Source organism: Dromaius novaehollandiae, chromosome 1 (genome assembly GCF_036370855.1).
Source record: "Dromaius novaehollandiae isolate bDroNov1 chromosome 1, bDroNov1.hap1, whole genome shotgun sequence".
NCBI lineage: Eukaryota > Metazoa > Chordata > Aves > Casuariiformes > Dromaiidae > Dromaius > Dromaius novaehollandiae.
Window position 1 is genome coordinate 10,897,202 of NC_088098.1, and position 26,923 is coordinate 10,924,124.

General features: G+C 45.4%; 1 protein-coding gene across 3 annotated transcripts in view; it reads left to right on the plus strand.

Annotated features, from left to right (window-relative positions):
* The first annotated feature begins 21,028 nt into the window (after positions 1-21,028).
* The window catches only part of LHFPL3 (LHFPL tetraspan subfamily member 3), a 271,087-nt gene continuing 265,192 nt past the window's right edge, over positions 21,029-26,923 (plus strand). For all 3 annotated transcript variants that reach the window (XM_064505473.1, XM_064505477.1, XM_064505472.1), the window contains exon 1: positions 21,029-21,511. In XM_064505473.1, the coding sequence (XP_064361543.1) occupies positions 21,046-21,511 (466 nt within the window). In that variant the 5' untranslated portion in view covers positions 21,029-21,045. The remainder of the gene's footprint in view (positions 21,512-26,923) is intronic.

Consider the following 26,923-nt stretch of genomic DNA (forward strand, 5'->3'; position numbering starts at 1 on the left):
GTAGACTTCCTTCTTCTGAGATATTAGTTGGCGTGAGAATTCCAATTACTGTTTTCGTATAAACTCCCAGATCCTTTCCCCGATTACAGTCTTGTTTGATTGTTCCATTTAGCACCTCTTTCTTGGGCTGTTTCCTTGGTCCTGGACTAATTATATTACAGAATTCTATACTGAATTTCCTTTACCATCTGTTGGTCTAATCAGCCTAATGATCCATGTCGTCTGGAAGCAAATTGCATTATTCCTCATTATTTGCTCTGCTTCTGACTTTACCATCATTCGCTCTGTAGATGGAAACCTTGGCTCCAGTTCTTGGCTAAAGTCGAGGGCAGTGACAGTGCAACTTTAAGCAGATGTTAGATAAGGTTACATCTGGAAGTATTAGTACCATCTCCTAGAATAATTCAGAGTAGCTGAAAAGCTACCTGAAATGAGACCAGGAACCATTAATCCCCACAGCTACAACTACTTAAATCAATGGGATTCAGCAAAATTGTGGGGACTGATGTTTCTTAGCTATGCTTTAAATGGTGCCAGAGAAGAGAATAATGCAAAAGCCCATTTACTGCCTATACATTACCAAAGATTTCTCCTAGCAAGCCTGACTTAATGGAAGTTTTGTGCTATCCTCAAGGTTCAAAGCAGCTGAAGTGCTGTTAAGATCAAGCCCTTGTTTTTCAATATTTTCTTTGATTGTTTTGATGTGAAATTGTTAAGTGTATGAATCAGGGGCCCCAAATCTGTCTCAGAGCTGCTCCAACTATGATGCCTGTGAAGCCCTAAATAATTGCTGAGTATCAGAACATCACTTTTTAAAAATTATTTTAAATATGTACACCACTACATTGAACAGAAATAAGCTGGAGTTTCACCAACAGCTGCTGTTTAAGCTTAGACTCTAGGATCTAACACAGCTATTCATCCTCATTATTGCTTCTTCTGAGTCCCTTCCAGTGAACACATTGACCATTAGACTCCTAACAGAGTTAGCAAAGCTATTGAATAGAAAAACTATCTTTTCTTACGTGAACGCTCCTCTGCACAGTTATAGGAGACACTGAAAGTACTCCCAACATATCTTTTGCATAAAAGTCTACAGTAACAAAGTTATGAGTTTTTTGTCGTTATGTCACTAGAATGAGTTTCTTTAGAACATGGATTTCCATGTATCTTATAAAATAGATACTTGCTTAGGTTTCTTCTGCAGCACTGAACATTAAGGGCTCTGTATTCAGTTTCCTACAAGTAGATTGCTAGTGCCAGCTGAAATGCCCCAGGACATCTGAAACACAGGGCTGGCAAACAGTACTCTAGACCTATGGGACACCTCTTCTGAAACGGCGGCTGCAGGTGAAACATATTCTCCAAAATATTAAATAGTATGCCACAACTATGTATGGGCAATGAACTGAGGCCCTGAATAAATTGTCAATGTACATACTAAAGCTTCTCTAACTTTATGTGGAGATACTTTGCTCAGAGTATCTGTGGTGGTAAAATCCCCTAAAACTGATGAACAACATCTAAGAAGAGCAAAGTGGTGTGGAGAAGGCATTCTGGCAAATTGGTCATCTCTGCAAATAATGTCAGGTGTTAAAGCCTCACATGCTATGAGACTATCTGAGACATTGCACAGTTAATGCTTTTTGTCAGCTGTGATTTATAAGATATTTTTAAAAGAAGAAAAGATTTCCTTTGCACGTCCGACTGTCTGGGGGGGGGGGGGGGGGAAATCTGTGTTCCAAGGAGCCTCTGCAGAGAAAACGCACCGTGGTCCCAGGCGCTCCTCACAATATTTGCCCTCTCACAGAGAAGAAGAGCTAATCAAAGCTGTGACATGGTTAAGTTCCCCTAAATTAGAAGATAAGGAGGAAATGGAAGTGAAGTCCCTAGGAAATTATTTGGTACTTCATTTGCACTTGAGAGGCAACCCGACAACTGTCACTATCCCGAGGGGAACCGAAACAGGAGAGAGAGGCTGATTCTGTAAGATAACATTGAAGCAGCAGGGTACTTCTGATTTGCTTCCTTGGTTTCTGTGCCTCAGAGAAATCCAGAGTGACAAGTACATTGGAAGTTGGTTTTATGGTTTATTGTTTCCCTTCCAGAACTTGGTATGTAATCAGGAACTTAAGCTTTTGGTTTCCCATTTACTTTGTTTCACAGCCAAACTTGCTGAGCTTCTGAAGTTCAGGTGAATTTGGCGAATCTGGAGTGCCTGGATTTCTTCAAAGGTGATAAACTGGCAGAGAGCAAGGCGTGTGGATGCATTGGTGGGGGGGGGAGAACTGGCGGAAATGGATGTTTTGCTTGCAATTGGGAAAGTTTTGGCATAGGGCTTGCAGGGAGGAGAGCACTGTCCCTCCTAGGGAGTCCCCAGAGAGGAGAGACCTGCAGCACAGTGTTGTGTCACCCCAGGTGTTGCAGCTTCTTCCAGGTGGTTGAGCTGGGGCTGGAAGAGGGCAATAAGGACTTTTGTTGTGTGATTATGTTGTGAGAATTGAAAAACAGTGATAGAGAGACAATGAAGCTGGGAGTACTTTTCCCATCTATTTTCCTTTTTTTCTCTTTTCTTCTCTTTCAGGGTTCAGTTTTTGTTAAAGAAAGAATACGACTGAGCTTCAAAAACCACCCCAAATCAATTCTTCACTCTTTCCCTTTAGAATATCTTATGAAGATTGGAAAGAGACAATTTTAGGTGGTTGTTGGAGTCCTATCCTGTACTTTTTAAAGAACAAACTGAAATGAACTTTATGTAATATAGAGATAGGGTATGTGCACAAATTACCATGGTCCTTGATTCCTGAAGAATTATTTAATATAAATAAATAAAATCATATTATTTTAAATGCCTAACCCCATATAAGTGTGCATTAAAAATTAAAAAGTTTTTGGAAGTGGCTGCATTCTTTGGGAGAGACAATATGAATCCCAAGCCAGGCTTTTCTACATTATAAAACTGGGTGGAAGTTGCCTGATCTGCGTCGTAAAGATCAGAAGACATCCTTAAACTAATTGCATTTGAAAGAATATCTTTTTGGAAAGACTGCTATTCCTGACTTACAAGGTGCCTGGGATATGGCAGCCACCACAGGACCTCTCATATCATGTCACTGCAGACCATTTTTGTAAGTCTGTTTCTAGATGGAATTTATCTGGCTTCAGTTTCTCAGCAGTGAACCATCATCTTTTGTCTAATGGCAACAAGACATCCATTACCAAAATTCTGTTCTGAATATATGTATGGAGTGATCGAGCCGTATCTTTGTTAATCAGACAGACGGGACCTTTCATGATAAAGTATGTCTTCTCCTTTCACTGCTGTTACGATCTTTTTGTCAGGCTACATTTGAAATTTTATGTCATTTATGGGAGGGACATGCCACCCATTTAATTATTATCTTTGGTGTTAAGGCATATGACAAGAATAGGTAAGGAGACAAATGCTCAGATGGGCCAGACCTACGATGATTGAAACCACTCAAAAATTAGGCCCACTCAAAATTAACATTAAAATCAAACCCCTTGTTTTTAGGTTTCCTATGCGGAGACATTAAATGTTTAGAAGCTGATTCAGCCTGTGAAAATGCATAAACTGGACACTTTCAACCATATGTAAGAAACTTGCAAGAGCTGTTAGCCCGTTTAGTGCTATAGCATCATGTCGAGATTGTGAAAAACAGGTGGAGGGAGTGTGCGAGTCCTTTAGCAAGGAGATTCAGTTCTGCTTGTAGTTCTGGGGTAGCCGGCTGCGTCTGTGGCTTCTTAAATTGTGGAGAGACACATTTTACCAAGGTGGAAGGTTAGAAGAAAACTGGGGAACGGTAGCATCAAAATTTCTACCCGCTTCTGCAGATAGCAGAAGTTTGCTACTTGTTGCACTTCTTTACTTACGCTGTGTTTTGCTCTCATTTACTTGCAGAGGATCTCTCTGGAGGGCTGCACTGAAAGCTGGACTGTATCCTGCTATGAACTTCTAACCTTGCTTGCATCCCTGTGAGCCGAGGGGGACCTTTTTGCCCAGCGATGGGGTGCTGGTGCTGCAGCTCCTCTCCCTCCCGCGCTAGAGGGATGACAACCCCCAGGAAGGTGTGAGCAACCGCAGGCTCATCTCCCTGCTCACCTGCACCCTCACAGACCACGTCTGCTCACAGACATTCAACAGGGGCATCTGGACACCAAGTCAGTGAGAAATACAACTATGTCAAGTTCCCATGTATGAAAGCTCTGGAAAAATAGGTACAAGTCAGCCAGTGATGCACGTTTGAGGCGGCTGTGGAGAGTGAACTGGTCTCCTGCCTGGGAACTGCTCCTTCCTTTTGAATTGAAGAGTCTTTTAAAACTCCCAGCTGAGTTTGATCAAGCCTTTCAAAGGCCAGGGGAGTCACTGCGAATGTGCCAGAGCGGTACCCGAACAGCGCTAAAAATATACTCTAGCATCCACAAGGTCATTTGGGGTTTGTTCTTCTTTCCGATCAGAAATAAAAGCTTAAATTAAAAAAAAAAGAGAGAGAGAGAGAGAGAAACAAACCCTTAGGCATAGGATGTGGGGGCTTGCTTTCCTCCTGCCGGCATTACACCAGAGACTGCTTGTGTGATTTTGTCGAAACTATCTGACCCACAAACCACCTTTAGGTGCAAGGTTTAGCCTGGGAAACTGGGCCCTCAAAATCTCATTGTAAAGGACTAACATTGAAGAAGGAAAACAGAGGAGGGGGATGCAATGGCTCTTTCAGTCTTTATGGATTTACTTCTGATTCTAGCAAATATTACTGTGTTTCACTTTCATGTGATACGCAGAATCTAAGTCTCCCTCTTTTTTTGGTCCCTTTTCTAGGTATATGTTTACACAGTTGCAGCAGGTATTTTCTCTTCGTTCAGAATCTTACAGACGAGGTTTTTTAGGGTTTTACCTTGTGCTGGTATGTGTATGTGTTAAAATTTTTTTAAAAAAAACTGAAACAATTTTGCTTTAACAGTCACATTGCACAAAACACAGTAGCTACAAGAGGTTCAGTAACCTTCTCGCACAAGATAAAATATTTAGACATCATATCGTTCAGGAAACAAGGGCATACTTCAAACCCAGGAAAGAGGATCTATCCAGTGCGTTCCTGTGGGAGGCATTTAGACCTCTGCTTGAGGGCCAAATAATCTCCTCTACTGTTCATGTAAAGGAATAAGGAACAGGCAGCTGACAAAAGAGCTTCAGGGAAATATCTCTCCAGAAAGATTTCTGTGTGAACTTCCCTGCTCTGCTCCTCTGTACAATTGAAAAAAAAACAAGGGAGGGGAGAGAAAACTTTGCTCAGCTAAATTTTTCTCAGATTTAGTCATTTATCTATCCAGGGGGCCAGCTCAGCAGATCTGTGCACTCCTAGGACACAGCTTCTGTGCTGGCAGCATGAAACCTGGTAAACACCTTCCCTCATCCAGTCCTTCATCTGTCCTGTCCTCTTAAGCCAGGGTCCTGCAGGTGACTGCATGTGAGCTGCTGAGCCTGAGGTCCCCAGGGCTCCACTGGAGCACAAACCACCTGCAAGTGTGCTGCGAGCTTTAGGTGAAGGTAGATGACCCACATTTGACACAGCAGGAGCTCTCTCTTATGGGGCATACGTGGGAAGTTTAGCATAGTGGAGACCTGGTATCAGCTGGGATTTCTGCTTTCTCCTGGAGTGCAAATGCTAGGTAAATTGTACCCCAACGAGTGTCACCTGTGGTCTGCAGACAGCTGCTGGACGGTGGTTTCTGAGATGTCTGCAAGAAGCAGCAGAAAAAAGTGAGTCTATTGTCAGTCTCTCAAAACTCTCAGTATGAGGTCCGTACCTCCCCTGTGAAATTGCTATGGCTCTGCAAGCTAGGAAGGGTTGCGGGTGGTGCTACTCGGGGCACAGCGGCTGTTCTGGTATAGCTCGGATGGGAACACCCTCCGATGACTGTGCTTCATGCTGCCGTATCCATCTGCACAGGCAGCAACGAGTAAGGACTCCCAAGCCCTCGGCTCTCCAAGAGCCCGAGGAAAAGTATGTTAGAGAGAGAAGGGGATCAGCCAGTTCCCCAGGTGGAAAAGAAAACATGATACGCAGCTATTGAACAGTTAGGAAGGCGAAAGGCGCTGCTTGTGCCTTCTCCTGTGCTCCCGTGCTTGAGCTTCTGCATAAGAGGAGACGCTGGCAGCTGCCCCGTGCTCCCCAGCTCGCTGGCGGCAGTTTCCCAGGACGGTGCCCGCAGCACTTTGGGCTGCCTGGAGGCAGCATGGATGCGTGCCGCGCAGAGCCGGGAGGCTGGGGGAAGGCAGCACAGCGCTCGCTGAGACGAACGCAAGCCAGAGGTGAGGAGACCCCCTCGCTGGGGAAGCGGCTCTGTTGAGCGTTCAGATGTGTGGGAGGAAGTTTGGCAGCAAGGGAAGTCTGTGGAGTAGAAAGTGCAGCCCTGGAAAAGAGGAAAAATATCCTAGAATAAGGAAAAGCAGATGTGTAATTGGAGAGGTAGCGCAGTCAAGGACACTAACCTGAAAAGAAAGAGCAGGCTCTGGTTTTCCCCGTGACGCGTGGAGGGGGGCCACAGGTGCACAGCAAAGGCAAGGGGGGCAGCTGGGCCAAACAGAGGTGACACCGAGATGCCTACAACTACAAAATGTTCACAGCTGCTTTGGAAGGTGGCTGCATCTTAGGAGGTGCAGATGTTTGACAGCCTGCCTGCAGCAAAGGCCGGCTCAGCTGATCAGCCTGGAGGGCAAACTGCTGCTACCGGGACGCTAATCGGGCCCGTGCGCAGGGAACGGGCTGAGCGCGCTGCAGAGCTCAACACTTTTGCTGTTTCAACCATTTAGAGGTGCTGCTATGATGATTATCCTCATAAATTTAAGCAATATCTTTTTTTCGGAACTGTCTCATAAGAAAGCAAGGAACATCCTACTCAGTATTTTTATGTAGTTGATGCAGTTTGCAAAGGATTTGCAACTTAATAGGTTAGTAAACAACCCTTTTTGTAATCATGCAGAAGTGAACAATTGGTTACTTTTAAATCTTTGAAGAGAAGATCAGGATCCCAGACACTGTAATGTCTCCTCAGTTAATTTTAACAACAATATAATAATCCTATAATATTGCAGAATGTACAGAAAAGGAGTAAAGTTAGAGGCAGTTTTCTCCTAGAAATGCAATTGTGCTGAACAGTTTTGGAAGACTATGTTACTTTCAGCTACATTTGAAAGGAAATATATTGCATGTTTCCTATTTTTCTTATTTCATTTTTGTGAAAATGAGGTGGTTCAACAAGGTCATATCAGCCTGTATGAACTGAATTACTCTGTGATTTCAAAATTTTCACTTCTGTTACAGCTGGGCACAGAAATAAATCCCCCTGTCAGTATAGACCATGGTGGGGGAGCAAACTCTGTGCATGCACGGTGCAGCCAAAAGACCAGTTACAGAACATGGCAAGGCCAGAAGACCACCCTGCAGGTCTGCACAGTTCCTTCTTCCTTGTCATGCAGCCAGCGTCCCTGGGACACGACTGAGGGAGGGCAAAATCCAAGAGAGCTCTGTACAAAAGAGGCTGCCTACAAGTAATTGGGAGTGATTTTGTGGTAAGGTCTTTAATTCCAAGTCTGTCTGCTTTATACAAGAGTCAGGATTTAATTATACTTTTTACAAAGCTTTCCCAACAGTCTTGAGGTTACTGAGCTCGTGTTGAAAGCATCACACTCTGCAGACCACTGATGTTAATTTTTCTTTATAGATCTCAGAAAAATGGAAATGCTGTTTGAAACTGCTGTTCCATTTTTTAATCGGGGTAAATGGATGACCAGCTAGTTGTAGGTCAGCCAAAGTTACAGTGATTCCTAGCAAAATAACGGAAAATGGGTCTTTGTCAGATTAGCGTGTCATAGCGGGAATTCCACACAGCATTTAACCTCCTCTTGTGCATCATTCCAATTTAAAAATTAACATTATCCAATATCAATATTGCAAATACTAAGTGAATTAAAAAATAACTGATATGTTTTATGGGTATTTCTTAAAGAGAATGCTTAATGGAAAAGGGCATTTCTGAAAAGCTTTGTAGTGATGAGTTCCTGGCCCTGTGCTGTTCAATATTTTTATTTTCTAACATTAAATAGGAACTGGCTGATTAAGTCTGCAAAAATTTCACACACTAGCAGAAGGGTAAATCATGATGAGCACTTACCTACACAGTGTGATCCAGGATCACTTTATCAACTGAACACATACTGCAGACAAAAATATAATCCCACTGCAGCCAATGACAAGGCTCTCACTGACTTCGACAGAGACAGGATTTTACATGACTTGTTTTAACAGAGTCAGGCTAAGGTAACATACCTGTAAACACCAAATGCATTCTGCCAGTGAAGACTAGGGCACTGCACTAGGAAAAACAGGACTGAAAATATTCATGGGTTACGATAGATGAATCAGCTGAAGATAAGCACTCGTGGGAACACTGCCACTGCAAGGCTGGATCTGCAGGTAAGAAAACTTTAGCCTCACTGAAAATGTAATTCTTTGCCTGAGCAGGTCAGATAACATCCGCTGTGTTAACAAATAACTGAGTGATCCTGAGCCAGATGTTTAACTTTTTCTGTCATTCATTCCGTATTTCCTAATTAATATTGCTGTGGGCCAGCCCAAACGTTTCTTCTGTCCCAAAAGTCAAAAGATTATTGATACATTGGCAAAGGCTCAGAAATGAGACAGAGCAGTAATCCAAAATCTGGGAGCTGCACACTGCAGCGATTAGGGAGCTCGGGCTGCTTGGCTTTTTGAAAGGGTAAGAAGTAACTTGATCAAAGTCTTCAGGTACGTAGCTGGGAAGAAGATGATATCTGATACATTACAGTTCTTTTATCTATTAGACAAAGGTATAACGAAATCCAATATCTAGAAGGGGAATCTAGGCAAAAAAAGCAGTGAATGAAATGAATTGCTGAAGCTGTTGCCATTGTAGGATGTTCTAAATCTAGTTTGGGGTTTTGCCACAGACTGTTACTGCCCTTAGCTCTGGGGCCCTCAGGCCAGGCACAGCAAGGAATACTGCGAAGGAAATTACCACCGTGTTTTTTACTCATGATTGTTTTCATTTATGAGTTACAGTATTTGAAACAGCCAAAGCCTGAAGGATCGCAGGCCACCAGCCCTGCCCATGTCCTCAGTCCTGGCGTTGCCTTTGGGCAGCAGCAGGGGCAGAGGTTCCCGTGAGCTGCGGGCTGGGAGCAAGCACCAGCTCCGGCACCTGCCCGCGGTGCACAGAGAGATGCCCGCGTGTCCCTGCTGCTGCAAACCGCGCCGCTCACTGGCAAAGGGTGGCTGGACGCTGGTGGCCCTCGACCGCTTTGTCCCAGCTTCTCATCCCTGCCGGCTGGTGAGGAGTCAGCCCAGCGCAGGGGGTGAAGTGGGCGCTCTGGAGCCCGGTGACTCCTGGGGTTTGTACCTCCACACTTTGAGCCCTCAAGCTGTCAGGTGTTCTTCTAAACATGTGCCCTGGAGACTAAGCACAAGTTTTTGGTGTGGATGCAGGAAGGCCTGGGTGAGTTTTTATGACCTGTGTTTTGTGAAAGAGTCTATTATATTCGTTTGTCAAAAAAACCACATTATGAACTAAAATTCAACTCACACATTTCATCATTTTGAAAATAGCTCTAGAAAGGAAAAAAAAAACAGAAATGTTGTTTCAACATTTTCAAAGTGAAATAGCCTTGTTTTTGTTATATAATAGTGCTTCATTTTAAAATTGACCTAAGTTTAGTGTTAATAAATGGTAAAAATATGTGAAAAGGTAATAATGTACCTGATTGGATATAATTTTTCCCTAATCCATTTTCAGTTTGACCACCAAACAGAAAAATCAATTATTCTCACGGCTCTATTCACTGTAAATAAGTGTCTCTCTTCCAGCATACCACTTTCCACAGTTTTCTCTCCTTTACAGAGACTGTTATTTTTGCCAAATATAGTAACTTGTGCTTTTTCCCAGATGATATCTTCTGCTTATACTTTCGTTCACACAAATTTCCTGTTTTTTCCCACTGTTAGTGGTGATTATAACTAGTTAGCTTCATCTGTAAGTTTCATTAACATGATGTTTATTGCCTCTTTCAGATAATGAAGCTATTAAATAAGATTGGATCTAACAAGGATCCATTGTGTATGTGACTAAATATTGCTCCAGCATGGTTAAATATTGGGTTTTGATCATTATTATTGCCTTTCAAAAGCTTTTCAGTGCACATGGTAATGACTCCATCCAAGCCACTTGGAATATTTTGGACAAGATATTACAAAACACAATATCACATTCTTTAATGAAATCAGAATGCTATCGCCCTTCTCTCGTATTACCTTTTAACTGGAAAAAAGTATACTTGGCAAAACTTACCCTGCGTAAACTCCTGTTGTTTATTGCTAATTGGTTTCATTAGCCTCTTTATTTTACTGGCTCTCTGCATATATTTCCCCCACTATTTTATGTATGCTTATTTTATTCAAAGAGTGGGTAACACTGCCAATTTCCCGCTGTGAAAATCTTCATACTTTTTTTTCAAAGCTGTTAAAATGTTGGCTGCACTCAACAGCTCTTTACCTCAGTGCCACCATTAAGATGAAAAATTAGTTTAGAGACATTTTTGAGCCAAAGATTATTTCAGCAGTACACGTGAAGTAAATATTTATTCAAATAACAGCCTGAAGCTAAAAACAGGGAGACACTCCTCAAGTCTGTTAGCAGTAGGAGAAAGACCAAGGGACTACAGAAGGTGTTGTTTTACTTCTCAGTGGAGAGGGAAAAATTATAACAGATGACACCATGACTGAAATTTGTAGTGGCTTTTTTGCTTCACCATGAATGTCAAATTTGATCACACAGTTAACACCATTAGCATCATTATGAAGAGGTAAAAATCCAGACATGGAACAGGAGTAGGTTTCAGACCATTTAGACATGTTTTCCAATCAGCTGAATCCATGGAAATTACTGAGGGAATTGTAAATTGTTTGGAAAACAAGCTGAGGCAATATCTTTGTATCCACGGGATGAGAGAAGTTGTAGAAGATTAGAAAGATTAGAAAAAGACGAACACTGTGTCTATGTTTAGACAAGGATGATGGAGGAGTATGAGCAAGGAGAATAGAACTGAAGGAGTTACGGATCAGTCTGCCAAACTTTAATTCCCAGGAACATATGGGAATAAACAGTCTTTTTTATGAATACATGGAAGATAAAACAGGGATGAGTAACACCTAACATGGGTTTATCAGGGAACGATCTTGTCAAATTTAATTTCTTCCATTACAGGATAACAGGCCTTGCGAATAAAGAAATAGGCATCTTGTATCTTGACTCTTCTAAGGCTTGTAATACTCTCGCATGTAGCATTTTCATACCCTGCTGAGGAAATGGGGTTAAGGTGAAGCTGCTGGAAGGGGAATGCAAAGGTAGCTGGCAAGGAACACTTAAAAGAGTAGTTACTCGTAGCTCACTGAGGTCCTGAAAGTGTGTATCATTAACAGTTCCACAAGAGTCTGCCTTGCATTTGGTATTAGTCAATATTTTTATTAACAACTTCAACAATGAAATAGGTTATATGCTTATTAAATCTTTAGATTACATTAACCTAAGAGGGAGCTGCAAGGACTCTGGAGACTTACGCAGTTAAGTATATAAGCATGATGCTCTGCCCAGGTTAGTATAAGCTACTTGTCATCAAGACTAATTAAGCACATTAGCACCTTGCTAATATGACTGTACTGCTTCCGGTAGCTGTGATATCCCTAAATGGCACTGCATTATGCCATAGGGATACACTCTAAGAGAGAAATCTCATGCTTTCTCCATTTAATCTCCTTCTGCGATCTGGTCAGGGTACCACATCACCATCAGGTCAGTTAGGTAGCTTTAAACATTTTACTCTAAATGCACCTGGAAACACAGTAAGACTTAGTTGTATTGTGTTGTGCAATGCCAGGGTGATGGCTCACTTTGGGCTAGAACATCATCTTGTGCAGTGTCAAAATCCCTTTCTGCAGCTCCCAAACTTCCCTGGCAGGTTCTTCTCTCTGAGTATTGATCAGGCCCAGTTATTAGAAAGGTCTGCGCTGTCCCTAATACCTGCGTTAGAAGAGTGGTAATATTCTTGCTTTTCCTGAAAACATATTAGATTGCAGGAGTAGTATGACTGTAGCAGATCAATGCCAGAGGAGATTATATCACCTACTTTTGCCTCACTGTTGTATAGTTCTAAAATTAGAAACAAGCAGAAACTCTATGCAGCATCCTAATTGGCTTGTCACTAGGGTAAAGTAACCGGCCAACTCCTGGATTTTAAAATCTGGAAATCAGAAGGTCCTTCTCTTGCTACATCCTGACTGATCTGTTGTTTAACCTCTCAGGAAGAAATATTCTGAAATACATGTAATATATATCTTTAATTGGATTAGAATGTTAATCTAGTTAAAAAATGTTTTTGTCTTCCAGTGTAAGCTAAAATAATTGTAGTCATTCTTCTCTACCTTTAAAACAACTACCTGAGATTATCATAAACTACATCTTGATTGCAGTGATATTACCTTGCTAAGGGCTGGGTGGGTACTTCAGTACAGGAACGTGGAATTTTTGCAAGTTTCCTTCATGTTATGTTTAGCATCATATAGTCTTTATTCAAATGGTATGAAAGTTGTGGCCACCTACATGATGCTTGAGGGTGTGGAAGGAAAAGCTAAAATGTGTCTTGTTGGCGGAAGAGTTTACATCCTTATCTTAAATGAGGCTGGCCAGAGAAATGTAAGTCCTTCTCCATGTGAATTCCAGTCTAGGATACACATCTTAACTAAACTTTTATTACATGAAAGACATGTCTAGACACCAGCCTTAACCGTGCATCTATCTTTGCAGTTGTACAATATATAGCCTGCAGCATGATATTTCACAATGCCTTTAGTACTGAGTCTACTGACCCTCTGGCAAACAGCTGCCTTAGCAAGACAGGCAAAATTTCCATCATTTCAGGAGGAGTCTCTGATGGTGTGTCTAAACAGCTCAAGGCAGCCAGCCACCCAAGCACAGCCTTGTCTGGGTTGATTAGCAGCACAGGCAAGCTGGCTATATCAGCAGAGCAGAGCATTGCGCTGTAGGGCTGGGGCTGGGGCTGAGCTGACGGATTCAGAGATGCTCAAGCTAGCGGGCACTGCCGGGTGCCATGCAGGGCACCTTTGGCGTCAGAAGATGGCTTAGCAGGCCCAGAGAGGAAGCATTTCTTGGTGGGCAGGGATGGGAAAGGTTAGATCCCAAGCTCCTGAGTGGCCTGTAAAATGTTTTATTTTAGCCAGTGTGATTCAGAGCTCTCCAACTCCCTTACGTACGTTGCAACACGGAAGCTGAAGGAGGTCTCAGCTGACTTGTGTGTCAGAGAGTATAAAGATCTTTTCTTATTCACCCTGGATCTCAAGACTATTTATGGTCCCACTTTCCCCATATTTACTTCATCATCCTAGTTTGTACTTCCATCTGTTTTCCCCTGCAACAGCCACTGTTCATCCCACTTTTTCACAGCGATCTTGAACTGAACCTCTTCTTGGTCCTGAAGTCCAATCTTCTTCTGTCACAAGGAACCCTCTTACACAAACCCTTCCCCACTTTTTTCTCTTTCCTTTAAAAGCAGATGGGATCTTTCTGTCCTTTCAATCTTTGCTTCCACATACAACGCAGATATTTCTCACATCCTTTCCCCTTGGCTTCAGTCCTTGCTCCCTGCCTGACAACCGCTCTCCTGCCAGCCCCCTCTTTGTCAGCCCAGGTGGACCTCTTCCTTTTGCAGCTCGCTGCTTTGGTTAGGGGCAGACTTGGGGGTATGTGGCTTTTTCCCTGTGATTGCACTCGGTATGCCCGCTCTTTGGGGTGTGCTTGGAGGCAGCTCTGGCACGGCCTGGCCACGCTTCCCTCTGTGCTGCTGGGATTTCATGGTGTCCCATCAGCCTCCTTCTCCGTTATCGCCAGCAAGAGCCAGATGAAATTCAACACTAGTGGGGCAAATCTTCTAATTTACTTGCTCTCTGAATTTTAAGGTAGACCTATACTGGGCTGTTCCCGACTGACACCGTGAGGACAAGAGCCGTTCGCCTGCCCCGGACAGCAGGGATCCTCACCATGGCTCTGCTGTGTCTCCCACAGCTGTAAACACTGCAGAAATGGAAAGAAATGCCATTTCCCGCTCCCTGAGAAGGGACGTTTCACCAGCGCAGCCTAGCCCCTGGGAGGAGGAAGCCAAAACGTGCAGAAACTATAATAAAAAGACATAATGTAAAAGTTAATGCTTTTTGATCGACAGCAAGAGCTCATCAGCGGAGAGGCTCTGGGTTGCCATGGCGACGGGCCGGCGCGCGCTGGGGCCCCTGTCTCTCACACCCGTATGGTGTTGTTCGGGCGCAGAGTTTACTGCTCTCCGGTTTAAAGGGAAGCACTGCTGGTTTCTGTAAACAGCCCACTGCCATTTGCAGCCGAGTCTGCACCACTGATAGTGTGGGGCAAGGAGAAAAAAATGATGCGGACCAGCACGCGTTTTCAGATGCTGACAGCGCTGGCGCTCACTTGAGCTGTAAGCGAGCCCAAAACATGCTTTGGCTACCTCAGCCATTAACGAAATGACACAGCAGTTCCTGCCTGGTGCCGCACGTCCTCCCCGCTTCAGCTCAGCCGGAGCTGAGCTTTGGGTGCCCCGCACCTCGCTACACAAGGCCCGGCACAAGCGGGAGCAGCCTCGGGACTGCCGAGGCTCACGCTCCTCCTCCCCCAGCCGCCAGGGTTCGTCCGACAGAATTACACCAGTCCAAATCAGATGAGTTCGTTAATCATCCGTCTGTTCTTTAGACATAACTCCACACCGGCCGTGCTAAAGAGAAGTACAAGATCTGGATAAAATATAAATAGGTATTTGTTGCAATAGTTATAGGTAGCTGCTTAAGTGGGCTCAGACTGGAATTACCAGCTGTAGATAGATGCTGCCTAGGAGAGCATGACAGCCGGCGAGCAGTGTCACGGAAAGCCGGGAGGAAAGTATCCATGAAGCAGGGCAGTTCTGCTCCCCCGACGAGCAGCTGCAGGTGTGGAGAGCTGCCTGGCAGGTAGACCTGACTGTGAAACGAAAAAAGAGACTCTAAGGCAGAGTTTTTCTACTGCTTTTTAAGAGAGCCAGAGTGGGGGAACTGCTTGGAGGGGGTGGGCCAGCAGCGGAGTCGTGAACCTGAGCAGCGCCGGCTCCCTCCTGGCGAAGGGCACACATGGCTGTGCCTGTGCACGTTCCCTGGTGCTTAACACAGTTTTTCCCAGTTCCCTCAACTGTTACCCTAAGAGGTCCAGCCCACCAAAGCTAGATCATTTATTGTCACCTATATTGCTTTTCTTTCGTTAACACGTAACTTCCGCCTATCCCATTCCCTCCTCACAAGGCTCTTTCTTTCCTGTATGTGCCCTCTGGTTCTCTTGCCAACCCTTCTGCAACCATCCATTCGCTCCCTCTCCCCATTAGCTTGCTTTCACCCAACGTGAATAACAAAGAAATCCAAGATCTGCATCCCTTCCCAAACTGCCCGTTGCTTCCCACGCTTCCTAAACGCTACTCACGGCCCATCAGCTGCCTTCATGCGTTGTTCTTACCATCAGTACCCTGAGGTTTGCCTGACACAGCACACACCCTTTCCCTAAGCGCTCCAAACAGACAACACGTTAAAGCAGCTCTCCACCACAGCAAATAATTGACTAGTTCCAAAGAGAAATGCTGTAACTAGTTTATTAGAAATATTAACCAAGTAGCCTCTCTACTTTGTGGGATGGCTTATACATATACCAAATGAGCATATTATGGCTAGATAAAATGATGAAATAGTATGGCCCCAAGCCAATTTGGGTCACAGACTGCACTTTTAAAAATCATATAATTCTCTTTAAACTTGCCAATTTTATAACCACACATGCACATGAAAACATTTTTAAAAATAGTATTATGGTTGTAAAATAAGGTACTCAGTAGGATGTGCCAAAATAGGAGCTGTCCATGCAACTTGATTTACATCCCCTTTGTTCTATAGTGCATGCTCACATACTAATCTGTCAATAGCATCCTGCCTTATTAGGTGCATGAGACAGTGTCTGCTGTAGGGAAAAATCAGGATGATGGGAATCCTACTTCACCTGTTGGAAAAGTTGGAGGTTGTATGTATTTGGTGAAAAGCCTGGTTTAAGTAGTTTAAGACTCAGCGTTTTTTAGATGAAATTAGATGGCAGCCACAAGGCCAGGACCCAATTAATTCCCTCGGTCAAAAAATAGTGAAAGTAGGACAGGGTCATTAAAAAGAAAGGATGATCTGAGGATTAAGATGATGAATGCTGTCCTGAAGACCTGGAAACTCTCTCTGCTTCTGTCAAAAAATTTTTGTGGGATGCCATGTCAGATGCTTAAAACAACTCAGTATGGCTCCCACTGAGTGAGGCTGATCTGCAGAGCTGCTGCAACCAAAATCCTTGGGAGCTCTGCTTTGAAAAATGAGGTACCTGTCTTTTACCTGAACTACTCTATCCAGATTACCCTCTATAAAATTAATATACCATCCTTCTATCACACAGACATGATATTTTCTAAGACTGTAAGGCACTCATATAATTGTGGTAAAAATCACAAAACAGCCTATGAGAAGATTCCTAAGCCTGTCTTCAGTGCAAAGCAAGCCTGTGAGAGGACAGCTTCTCTTCGTAGCAACTGCCAGTCTTGTGAAACAAATGAGCAAGGACGCCTGTGGAAAAGAAAGGTAAATGATTATGTAATTAGAGAATGTATCACAATAAACAAGTACAGAAGAAGTGATTTAGGGTTGCATAGATAATCTTAATCCAGGCTTTTTCTAACTTTTGATTTTGAATCTTAATCAAGCTTTTCTGTATTTCTGTTTATGTTTCCAGTTGTCATTTATAAAAAAATACCTATGATATTTCTTCATGTGACAGAATATTGGTACCTTGGGTTAATTACTTTGGAAGGAACTTTCAAATCCAGCAGAGGGTTTTGCTGTTCAAAATCCCAGAGTAATTGACCAAAGATTTACTTCTACAATTTATTATACCTGTTGAGACCAGCACTGGAAGGAGATGGGACATACTATCAGTGAATTTAGTAGAAATTTCTGATACCAAAGAACAGTGAAGTTCTGAGAGTGGAGTGATTTGGAGTGAATCAGGTATCTGAAAAGATGCTTCCATATATCTAGCACCACTTTACTATTTTAGATGCACTAAAGTTTATCCATGAAGGACTAGTGGATATCACTTAGGGTCTATGCAAAATCTGTGCCCTTTTGGAGAAGGAGCTGGAGGCCAGAGAGGACATCTGAAGTGGCCACTGCTGGACACATGCAATCACCTCTCCTTTCCCACACTCTTTTACTCAGCTTATCAACACAATCCTGATTTCTTCCTCTGCTTCAGGCCGATGGCTTTCTTATCCAGACTGGCTCTCATGTTTCCCTTCCTACCCCAGTCTGGCTCTCTTCCCTCAAGCTTCTCCTCCAGTTCTCAATATTTGTGGACCCATGTTCCCTCGCCCCATTCCTTTTGCAGAGAACCTCTCCTCCTCTCCTGGCTCCTTTCTAGGTCCATCTCTCTTCCTCCCGCCATTTGGACTCCAGGGTCTATCTTTCTCATGTGGACATTCACAGGCCAACTAACCCCAAGCTGCTTACTTGGTCCAAACCCCCTTATTTTTGAGCTTTCAGAACTTCTTGCCCAAATTGCACTCCGACCTCCATCCCTAAATTGTTTGTTGCAGCCTTCTCCTGCCTTCTAGGTCCGGCTCTTATCTTCATCTTCATACTTGATGGCTCTTTAGAGCACAGGAAAGACACATCGTGCACGGCGCCCTGCAGCCGAGCTAACCTCAGCCTGGAGAAAATGAGAACAAGCACTAAAGGGAATGACCATCATTCCTCCTGCAGCTGGAGCAAATTCAATTACCCTCTGAAGGTGGCATATGAGCAGTCTGATCACATAGCAAGAGGAGAAAGATGAGGCGAATCTTAGGGAATTTTAGCTGTAGTTTGCATGCTTAGATCTACTTTGCAATGCAAGTTTGCTATTTGGGGCCCACACAGCTCAGGCTGCCAGTTTTAGAGCAAGGCAATGTGCTGTATGCCATGTACACCACCACATCAAACTCCCTGAGGGCAGTGCTTTAGGGCTTGTAGCAGTAACATCGTAACTGATGCTGCTCTCCATGGGCTCCCATCCTTCAGTAACAGCTTTCAAAACCCTGCCTCTGTGCATGACTGGAGCACAGGGGCCTGAAAATGTTTTGGCAGACCTTACCTCTTCCTAGCTTCCCCAGTCCATCTGTTCTGGAAAACTAGAGATGGGCTGGTGTGTTTATTCCATCAAGCTGAGTTTGTTTAATGGCAGTCATACGGCAAACACCTTCTCCTGGTCTTGTGAATGGTGGCACAACCAAAGCCCAAGCCTCCAACTTTCCCACAAGAAGCAATGGAGGACAAGGAGCACAAGAAGCAAATCCTTTCTCCTGTCTAGGTGTGTTGCCAGCAGAATAATGTCAATGAGACTTCTGAGAAGGGGTCCCCAAATCAGGGAACCAGCTCTCTGCTGCTGTGAAGACAGTTCTGAGGTTTAAAATGTAGCACACATTCTTCTAATCAGCCAATACTTTTGCTAGTTCTAAGCCTCTGAGAAATCAAACTTTGTCTCAAGCTGGTAAGAAATTTTAACAAATGACAGAAATCAATTTCCACAAAGGTATCTTCTCCCAGGCTTTGATCAGCACTAATATTTAATTTAGTGTGGCCCTCTACTGGCGCCAACCAGAACATTTCCCACTGACGGGAAGAAATCTCCTGGACTAGAACAGCACAGCATTATCTTCTTTGCTCTCAGAAACTTCCTTACTCATTCCTTTGCTCTCTGGCTTCAAGCAATCTCAGGAGAGAACAATCTTCAAAGAGCTAGATATATGTACCATCAATTATTAGTATTATTAACTCAGGCTCAATGCATAGGTTGGGGACCGTGAATCCAAGTGTCAGTGACATATGAATGATTATTACCAGATGCTAATTGCTCATTAATATATGCTAATTACTGCTGCATGCCAAAATGTTCAATGTGAAGTGTGCCAGACCAAAGTCACCTGACTGGAGTTGAGCTGCTCTTCTTCACTGGTGTTACCTCCTGCTTCTTCACTAATCCACTTCAACATAAACAGAAGCACTTTCAGCACTGTTTTAGGGCAATTCTTTCTAACCTTACCTTGTCCTCACAACCACGGTCTCCTCCAGAAAACCACCGCTGCCATCTCTTTTTATAAAAATTAGGTGAGAAAGAATCCCAAACGTTTACCTACATTTCCCAGCCCCAAGACAAGATTAACTGTTTTTAGCTTTATCTTACCCTGACAAAGGTTTGATTTAGGCAGGAGACAAGTATCTCCTGGCTCCACCTGTACCAGTGCAGGAGGCTGCTGGCCACAGCGAATTTAGAAGTTATTGGTCCACAGCTGAATATATACTGATGTTTTGTAAAGGAACAGCTAACACAGGTTTTAAAAACAGGTTTTAAACTGTTAAATCTTTTGCCTTAATATGTCTCCTAGGGCAACAAGCAATGCAAAGCAGCTTAACCAGGTAGCCGTTGCCCCAGCTTGGGAAGCGACCCTGGCAAACTACCATGATCCCGCCACCACCGTCACAGACAGGACTGTGCGCAGCGCTGGCTGAGGGACCGGGAGCACACCCGTGAACCTGCTGGGGAACAAATCACACAGTGGGGGGGAGGCAAGGCTACAGTGGGGCCAGCCAGGCCAGCGCAATGGCAGCTCTGGGGGTGGCGGTGAAGGGACTGCGGGGTGAGGGTCTTGGGGTGGTGGTGAAAGGACTGGGGGGTGAGGGCCTTAGGGTGGTGGCGTGGGGCCTGTGGGGTGACGGTCTTGGGGAGGTGGTGAGGGGACTGCAGGGTGAGGGCCTTGGGGAGCTGATGAGGGACTTGTGGGGTGAGGGCCTTGGGGTGACGGCAAGGGGCCTGTGGGGTGAGCGCCTTGGGGAGGTGGTGAGGGACCTGTGGGGTGAGCGCCTTGGGGAGGTGGTGAGGGACCTGTGGGGTGAGCGCCTTGGGGAGCTGATGAGGGACTTGTGGGGTGAGGGCCTTGGGGTGACGGCAAGGGGCCTGTGGGGTGAGCGCCTTGGGGAGGCGGTGAGGGACCTGTGGGGTGACAGTCTTGGGAAGGTGGTGAGGGACTTGTGGGGTGAGGGCCTTGGGGAGGCGGTGAGGGACCTGTGGGGTGAGGGCCTTGGGGAGGTGGTGAGGGACTTGTGGGGTGAGGGCCTTGGGGTGACGGCAAGGGGCCTGTGGGGTGAGCGCCTTGGGGAGGCGGTGAGGGACCTGTGGGGTGACAGTCTTGGGAAGGTGGTGAGGGACTTGTGGGGTGAGGGCCTTGGGGTGACGGCAAAGGGCCTGTGGGGTGAGGGCCTTGGGGAGGCGGTGAGGGACCTGTGCCCACCCTGCCCCAAGCCCCGCAGCACCCCATGCCCGGCCCCGGCCCGTGCCGTCCCCACTGCCCCCGCGACCCCCCGCCGTCCCCGCTGCCCCTTCCCGCCCTCCGCCGCCCCCCCGGGCCGAGGGCGCCAGCGGCCCCTTCGCCCCCCGCCCCGCAGGCCGCCCCCTCCCGTTGCGCAGCGGCGGCGGCGGCGCCGGAGGGCCGGCGGCGGGCGCGGTGGCGGGTGGCGCCCGGCGCGGCGCGGCGGCGGCGGCGGGAGGGCGGGCTGCGGGGCGGGCGGTGCGCGGCGGCCGGCAGCGCTGAGCCCCGATAGGCGGCGGCGGCGGCGGCGGGCCATGTTGGTGCTGCTGCTGCCGCGGAGCCGCTGAAGCCCGGCGGAGGGGCGCGGGGCTCTCGCACGCAGCGGCGGCGCGTCGAGCGGCGCGAGCGGGAGGAGGAGGAGGAGGAGGCGGAGGAGGAGGAAGGGGAGGGGGATCCTCTCGGCGAGGATGCCCGGAGCGGCTGCAGGGACGGCGGCGGGAGCGGGCTCGGCGGGAGCGGCAGCAGCGGGGATGCTCCCGGCTCAGGAGGCGGCCAAGATCTACCACACCAACTACGTGCGGAACTCGCGGGCCATCGGCGTGCTCTGGGCCATCTTCACCATCTGCTTCGCCATCGTCAACGTGGTGTGCTTCATCCAGCCCTACTGGATCGGGGACGGCGTGGACACGCCGCAGGCGGGCTACTTCGGGCTCTTCCACTACTGCATCGGCAACGGCTTCAGCCGGGAACTCACCTGCCGGGGCAGCTTCACGGACTTCTCCAGCCTGCCCTCGGGAGCCTTCAAGGCTGCCTCCTTCTTCATCGGGCTCTCGATGATGCTCATCATCGCCTGCATCGTCTGCTTCATCCTCTTCTTCTTCTGCAACACAGCCACCGTCTACAAGATCTGCGCCTGGATGCAGCTGACCTCGGGTGAGTCGGGGCAGCGGCGCCGCGGGGGAGCCGGGGGGGGGGGGAGGGACACCCCGCCGGGGGGCTGCGGCCCCCGCGGGCACGGCGCTGCCGGCCGCCCTGGAGCACGGGCCGGGCTGCGGCGCGGCGCGGCGGGGGGCCCGACCCTGCCGCCGCGCCCCCGCGGAGCAGACGCGCCCGGAGCGCCGCAGGAGCCGCGCCGCGAAGCGGGACCATGTGCGTCCCGCGGCCCCGCGCCCCCCGGGCGGTGGCGCCGGCGGCGGCAGCCCGGCTCTGTCCGCCAGGACTTGGTCTTCCGCGAGAGGTCGGGAGAAAATGGAAGTGGAGCTGCAGGGACGCCGCGAGCCGGCTGCGGTGGGCAAAGCCGGCTGCCTGTTGAAGGTTAGTCCCCAGCTCAGGTTTCCACCTAGTCACGACAAGACCCGCTTCAGCTCGGTGAGCTTGGGTGGAGAGGTCCTCCGCTGGCCAGGCGGAAGGGCAGCTGAGGTCACGGGTTTTTACCCGCCTGAGTTTCGGTTTGGGTCCTGTGCCTCCTATTTGCAGGGTTTATTTTCCTCCATATGCTGGAAGGGGGGAAAAAAATCATTGCACTTACAGGTTTTGACTCAGAAGGTCTCCTGACGTGGTTTGCCTCTCCTCATCACATCCAGCGTCTCTCTTGGGAAAGTGCATGCGAAGAAAGGGAGAACACCAGGACATCCCTTTCTGCCTCTCTCCAGCGGCTTTCGTTCTGGGCGGGTGGAGAGCTGGAGGTTCGTGTGCTGCTCGGAGGCTGAGGAGGAGGAAAGAACGGTGTCTTGAGCTGTGATAGTGATAAAATCACTTTTAGCAAGGTGGAAAAGATCAACTCTTTAATAATTTGGGAAAGAGTTAGTCTGAAATGAAATCCCACCTTCCTACCTATCCTCCTGATAAAGCCCTGACATTGAGAAGTTTTGGCTTTGCAGGAATAAGCTGTTATGGAAGCAGAGTAAAATGTCTCCAAAGTGGGTTCACAGTCACTTTTTCAGTCCCCTTAATTGACCTACATTAATTTCAGTTTCAGAGCAGTAATTCTTAGTTGTTTGCTGAGTACCTTCAGCACTATTCAATTTGCCACTTAGTCCATAAGGCTTAGTGGAAATTTCTGGTTTGTACTAAATGGCTTTGTTCATTTTTATGTGTGATGCTGTTTACGTGTCTGTTATAAATATTTTTGTGTCTCACTGTTATTATAATTAAGTTTCTGTACATGTTTTTTCTTTATCGCTTGGGGATTGATCCTGCAGTCACTTGAGACTGGTAGATTTTCCGCTGATTCGCCAATGTGAATAGGATTGGGCTCATTATCTTTGCATTGGGAATCCTGTGTGATGCTGGGGCTACTTTTGCTATTCAACAGCACATGTTCACATATGGTGTTGTTAATTGTACCCAGTCATGTCACTTGGCTCTGGGGAGAGCAAGGTGTATCTTCTGTGCACCACTGACATCTCCCCTTCTCCATTAAGTATAAGGTGGTATAAGGTGGCATGATTATTCACGGGCTTGGTGCATCCTCAGCCTGTTTTGTTCATGTCCTGTATGCAGTAGGACAGCCCAGTTTCTAGATCGGGTATACTTTCTGATATCAGAGATACAGTGTTTCAGTTACATGGTTCTACTGCTTTATGCCAAGAGAAGCTAGTGCAAGGTAGGCATAAACAAATCTGACTCCTTTACTGCATTTCTGTACCAGTGAATAATAATGCTTAGAAACCACTGAATACTCTTGTTCCATGTGAGTCCAGCCAGTATACACTACGCTGCATAAGCGTTGCACTGAAAATGTATTTTCAGGCAAAATGGCATGCAATTTTCATCATCTTCAAAGCTGACAGACGTACCGTTGGCATTGAAGTCAACAAAAGGAGTTTTACATCAGTTGCAGGATCACTTCTCAGAGTGCTTACCTCCAAAATTAAAATTAAGTCTATTCTCCAAAATTAATTCTTAGGGGAATACATTTACAGTCAAATAGTTATTGGTCATCTCTCACTGTTTGCTGTACATGAATGTCCTGGAAGAAGAAGAACTAGAACAATGTTGGGTATTGAAAGAGGCTGACTTTGTTGTTTGCTGAATGTTGTTGCTGAATGCTGAAACTTAATTTGCCATTCACTTGATGGTTCGTTTTTGCATCACCTTTAAAAAGTTTCCTCAAAATGAGAGAAAGCTGCCAGAAAAAACACAGTGGTCTGGTTTGCATCCTGTGAAGAAGAAAGCTATGGTGGTGGGATAGAAGTATAACTTAGAATAAAATGTGCAGGACAAGGGAGTTTTAAGGAGCTCTGGTAGGTTTCTTATGAGCTATATCATCCATTTCTGTTATTACTGTACTTTTTTGAGAATATAAGTAACTAGCAATAATAAGCTTAAGATGCTTATCTCTTAAATTACATTATAGTAATGCCAACTACATATGCATAGAGTTCTGCATTGTGCAGGAAAATGATTGAACTTGAAGTAGTAAAATAAATACGTGAGTATGGTTTTGGTTTTGCTTGTTAGTATGTACCTTAGTAGCATTCAGCTAGATCATACAATAATACTTTAAATTAATGTAGTTTGAATCTCCTGAGAAGTACTTTTTCGATTTGGGATTGTGCTTGATTTAGGATTGCAAATAAAAGCTTAGGATCTCATTTCTTTAAGAGAAACCTTTTGATCACATGCTGTCCTGTATGAGTCATTATAAATTCTTAGCATGATATGGCTCTTGTTTTGAAAAGGTGTTTTTTAAATAAGGAAAAGATAAGTAATATCTCAGATGCCTGCATTTTCAGTCCTTGTCTCTATCTATCTAGTCATGTCTCTGACATGATTAAGCAGAAAATTCAAAGAAAAAAGGTATTTCGTTTGTGTATGTGAGGACAACATACATTAGACTCCCTTGTGATTTTGCAATTGCTGATACTGTTTTTTTTGTTTCATGTGCAAAATGCTATCAGTGTACATTTTATATAATGAGAGCTAGTGTTGACAGCCTGGTTCTCCAGCCCCTAGCCTCCGCTTCTGCAATTTCAAAATCGTATGTACAAGTACTTGCACCTATGCTTACCTAATCTGAGCAGCTGCACGGACACAATCTGTGTAGTCCCCACCACTGTACTGTTAGTGGAAGTGTTAGAAACAAAGTAATATTGGTCTTTACTACCCTGCGTCTAAAGGTAGCAAGGAACCTCACCCATGAAGACATTTTTTTTTTTTTTTGCTATACAAGTTAAATAAATTAAACACTCTGATTCTTTTAGTGTGATTTTTTTCATTGTTAGACATTTGTCATTTCTTTTTTCTTTACTATGACATTACAGGTTACAGGGAAGAGAAAAACAGACAAAGCAAAAGAAAGGCATAGAAATGTCCCATGGGTGAACAGCATGAAAATGAATATATATGTTTTCCAGTAGATACCTAAGTCCATGCCCAGAATAAGAGGACAGCTGAACAGAACAGCATAAACCAGCTCTACCGAAAGCCCGTCTAGTCCAGTATCTTGTCTCTCGCAGTGGCCAATAGTCACAGTGCCTGCAAAATAAAAGCAGGGGAAGCTCATTTTGCCCCACAGGGCTCTCCCGCACTTGGCTGCGCACCAGAATCTTTGCATTTAAGAGCTCTGGATGGAACTTCTTTTTTATGACTTTGTCTAGTCACTTTCCGAATCTGTGTAAACCTTTAGCATTTACAGTATCCCAAAGCAGGGGGTTCCACAACTTAATGCAGAGTGTGAGAAGAATCAGTAGGATTTTTTTAACGTTTTGGACCTTATACCTGCTAGTTTACTTTGATGCCCCCTCGTATTGCTCTTGTATTGGAAGAGGCTGTGAACAACGGATCCCTAAACACCTTCCGTGTGCCGTTGTTGGTTAGATAAACCTTTTCTCCTATCTGCCCTCAGTTATCGTTTCTGAAACTTGAAGAATCCTCATCTAGTCATTCCTTAGTTGTCAGCTTGACTCACACCTTGATCATCCTTGCTGCTCTTCCCTGCGCTAGTTCCTATCTACTGTATCCTTTCATGGGACCAGAACTACACACGGTATTAAGATACAGGCAAACCAGCAATTTATACATTGGCATAATGATATTCTCTCTTTCCTTCTCTGTTCCTTTCCCAGTAATTCCTAACATTCAGTTTTTACTGTTAGTGAGCAGTGGGCTGATGTTTTCACAAAACTGCCTATTATAACCCCAAGATCTCATTGCTTAAGTGGTAATAGTCACCTTGGAGCACATCATTTTGTATGTAAAGTTAGGTTTTTCCCCCTAAAGAATCTACTTTATATTTATTCATCTACACTGAATTTCATTGGTCTTTTTATTGCCTAGTTACTTAGTATTGTGAAGTCTTCATAGTCAGCCTGGACTACTCTGAATATCAGCAGCAAACTTTGTCACCTCACTATTCACTCTGTTCTCCAGATCGTTTCTAAGTATGTGAACAACTCCCAGGTTCCAGCACAGATCCCTGCAGCACTCCACCAGTGACCTCTCTCCACTCCAAGAATTGACATTATTCAACCATCTGTTTCCAATTATTTATCCTTGCAAGGACATTCCTTTTTAGGTTTAGGTTTTTAGGTTTAGGTTTTTTTAAGACTGATCAATGAAGGATTTATCGAATGTCTTTTGGAAATCCAAGTAGACTTTGTTTCCCCAATTTCCACAGTAGACATTTTTGACTTCTTCAGAGAACTCCAATAGTTTTGTGAAACATGACTTAAAATAGCTGTGTTGGTCCTGCCTGTTATGGAAATTAGGCTTGTCGGCCACCATAACAGGGTTCGACCCTAGGTTCCTGCAGAAAAATTTCAGAGCCAAATCAAAACAAATTAAATAATTAAATATTAATGATGCTCGTGCAGTAATTACAGCTCGAGCTGGGTGCCTCCAAAGAGGGACCCTAACATAAACAAATCCTGGGCAATTACAGTTTTTTCAACTTACATTTCCCACCCCTCACGTGGTAGTTAGACCAATAGTAACTTTTTGGTCTGGGGTCTCCTGCTCCTCATTGGGTCTCATCGTCATTCTGAGGTAAGCTGGTTTTCTCCTTATTTTTGTTTTTTGCAGTCTCTGCTGACGGTTGTACCTCTGTTTTTGTCGGGTCTTACTGTTGTGTCTCAAGGTCCTGAGAGGAGGTGATTCTAAATCATAACAATTAACACTGCCCCAGCAGTGAGCTAAGGCTTTGTCCCTCAAGGTCCTAATGCCCTGCACTGGTCTTATTTCAAAGCCTTGACGTCCTCCCTTTCGGAGTGTGAGACGCAGGAATGCAGACTGCTTGTAACTTCCTTATCTTCCTAGCTTGAACCAGCTCTGAGGCCCTTTTCTTACTGGACTAAGTAAAAGTTCATTATTTTATCTAAGTGCGGACTAAGGCTTCAGCAAATT